Raw genomic sequence first — 2,940 nt, 5'->3', positions numbered from 1 at the left:
AACGAAGAAGAAGATAAGCAGAAGAAGAAGAAATAATAGTCAGCTGACATAAAATACACAATTTAGCGGCACCTAGAAAATATAATAGAAGAGAATAAATAAGGTCTCTGCGCTTAAATTAAAGCTGTGACAGAATGAAAGGTTTATACTGCCGAGCTGGTTTGAGTGATGCTGAGCCCAAGTTCGTTATTCAGGAGGCGGTGAGTTTGTGTTTTCATTTTCCGGCTCTCGCTCTGCAGGTGAATTTCTGGCTATAAGGAGGAGATCTTTATATGCCGTGTTTCATGGCATCACACATCAAAGCACCCGTTCTGGAAGGAAGCAAATGAAACTGTGCAAGTTTAATCTGTCTGTGTGAAACTATTGCTCCGTTTGCAGACATCACTGCCCAGTAGTAGGTAGCAAATGTGCTAAATTACATACCACCCCCACTCCGTCTGGATACAATGTATATTTGTTTAAAGTACAATTTCTCTATGTCGCCATCTTTTTTTAATAGTTAGTGTATGTTTGTTCCTCTCCAGAGTCTTCCAGATGTTATAGGCACCCATCAGGTCAGAATTCAGGTAAAGGCGTGCGGACTCAGCCCTCTGGACCTCAAGGTACTTGAATCAAGTCAAAATGTATATGTGCATGATTGTTACCTTAGTAGAAATAATTACTGGATCATTTGATATACAGATTGGTCCAATGAGAGTTGTTAAACCTCTGTTTGATGTGCACTCTGTACACAAGACAATGTCTATAATGCAGTATAAAAAGATGATAAAGCGTGCACAAATCATGCATTTCAGTTCAGTAAAACATCAAAAGTATTAAAAAGCCGTCCAACTAGCAATAGACAGTTACATAGGTACAGGATGTTGGATAAAAGCCTAATTAACTCCCAATGAGCCACAACCAATCAAGTTAACCATTGCAGTAACAGATGTAGTTTATGGAGGATTTGTTTTGTCATTTAAAGTAATCAAAAATAAGATGATCCCGATACAGCCCTTAAGTGCCCTATTACATTTTGTACTATGCAAAATACATTTGAAAAGGTCTATAGTTGATCAGTAATCATGCTTCTGTGCCCATACATCCAGCATGAAGCCTGTACTGTCAGTGATCTGCTGTAACTTAAAGGTTACATCCTTACCCAGTGTTTTAAGCTAAAGGACCACTAACAGCTCCTCTCCTCTGCTCCTCTGTCCTGCTCCCCAGTTGCTCAGCGATGTGGGGATACAGAGAGATTTAATTCCTGTTGGGAGAGAGGTGACCGGGTTCGTCATGCAAGGTCAAACTCACAAAGACAGTTTTTCATTTGTGTCACATGATGGGCTCAAAAGCAATACATGTGATCAGCAGTAATTGTACTTACTATGTTAGCACTGGTTTAACTGGTGTGTTTGCCTGGTTTTTCTGCAGTGGGCCCCAAGGTCTCCTCCTTCCATCCTGAAGACCAGGTTGTTGGTAGGAAACATTTATTGATTTGGCGTGGAAGATGTCTTCTGACGCTGATAGTGGTTTTAATGTAAAGCAGAGCATGTGCTGTATATGATCATAGGAGGAAGCAGGTTCAGGTTGTTTTTTTTTTTAAAGTAATGCAGAATTCTGGCAATCCTGGAGCTGGGTGATAATTCATTTTAATAATGTTATTGTAATTATAATGTTCAACACCAGTTATTGTGTATTCGAAACTCTCTTGTCTAAATTATAAGTTCATTTTTTACCAAAAAACTGTAACACTGTTAAATCCAGTAGATTATTCTACTTGAATTAGGAGAACTTGAGTAAAACTAGATAAAAATAAATGTAACCTTTACCATGTGGTTTTGAATAACTGTATCGTAGCACGTTTTATCGCCACTTTAATGGTGTCCATACTGCCCATACCCTCTACACATTAGACAGCAGCAGTGTACATGACAAAACAATATGATGTTATGTCTTACCCCCGTCTTCCATTTCCAGGTATACTTCCCCTGGACTCTCCCTTCTCTGGACTCTGTGATGTCATTGATGTAGATGAACACTATTTAGGTACCATACTGTACACACACACACTTATACATCCTCAGTCTCAAAAATGTACTTTGTATAATATGCACTTTGTTCTTGCAATGAGCATCTCCCATTATCAAACATAAATTCACACCGCACAGTCAACCAATATCTACAAATGACCTACAGATCAAACTTGCTTATTTTTCTGAATTCATGTCTTGATTTTATGAAATTCCACTTTATCCTTAGCATTATAAGCTAGCCCAGGCCTCTCATCTGACCAGTCAGACTGTTCTCAGTTGCTCCATTCTGACAAACAAAGAGCTTTTCTGAAGTAGCTGCTCCCTGTTCACCTTTTGTCTACACTTCAGAAACTTTAACAGTCGAGTACAAAGCTAAAATAAAATGGTGATGGCAGTGTGAAAGAAGCAGAATACTGTAAAAAGCTAATCTCTTTCACCTGTAATTTCTGTCAGAATTCATTTTGAAGTCATGGACAAGAAAAGAAAATGAGTATGCCGTCCTTTTATATGGTTGGAAAACCATTTGAAAAGAATTTATAAGGAGAAAGGAACATTAACATGGCATTACTGATTTTATATACAACTAAATCAGCTCTCTCAAAGCTATAAATTATGATGCCATTAAGGCATCATAATTTCCTCATAAACTGACTCAGTAAGCCTGTGTTTCTGTTTACGTTCTGCAGTTCAGAAGCCAGAGAAGCTCAGCTCAGTGTGTGCTGTGGGAGCATTACGTGACGGCCTCTGTGCTTACACTGCTCTACACACACACGCTCGCATGGCAGCTGGACACACACTCCTGGTCATGGATGGAGCCAGTGTATGTAAAACTATCAAAGAACTGAACTTCACTGTCAGTAAGCAGTTTGTGTTACTCAGCATGCTCTCAGTTTGAGCTCGTCAGTGGACGCCCTTCTCCCATGTTTTA

The 2,940-nt window shown here is 39.2% G+C and overlaps 1 protein-coding gene across 2 annotated transcripts in view; it reads left to right on the top strand.

Annotated features, from left to right (window-relative positions):
- cryzl1 (crystallin, zeta (quinone reductase)-like 1) overlaps positions 1-2,940 on the top strand; it is a 5,506-nt gene continuing 2,566 nt past the window's right edge. For both annotated transcript variants that reach the window (XM_020606654.1, XM_020606652.1), the window contains exons 1-6: positions 1-200; positions 525-602; positions 1,207-1,279; positions 1,411-1,455; positions 1,957-2,025; positions 2,699-2,832. In XM_020606654.1, coding sequence (XP_020462310.1) covers positions 135-200; positions 525-602; positions 1,207-1,279; positions 1,411-1,455; positions 1,957-2,025; positions 2,699-2,832 — 465 coding nt within the window. In that variant the 5' untranslated portion in view covers positions 1-134. The remainder of the gene's footprint in view (positions 201-524; positions 603-1,206; positions 1,280-1,410; positions 1,456-1,956; positions 2,026-2,698; positions 2,833-2,940) is intronic.

Source organism: Monopterus albus, unplaced genomic scaffold, assembly GCF_001952655.1.
Source record: "Monopterus albus unplaced genomic scaffold, M_albus_1.0 scaffold80.1, whole genome shotgun sequence".
Taxonomy (NCBI): Eukaryota; Metazoa; Chordata; class Actinopteri; order Synbranchiformes; family Synbranchidae; genus Monopterus; species Monopterus albus.
Note: the sequence above shows the minus strand (reverse complement) of the source record. Positions and strands in the feature narration are given on the sequence as shown.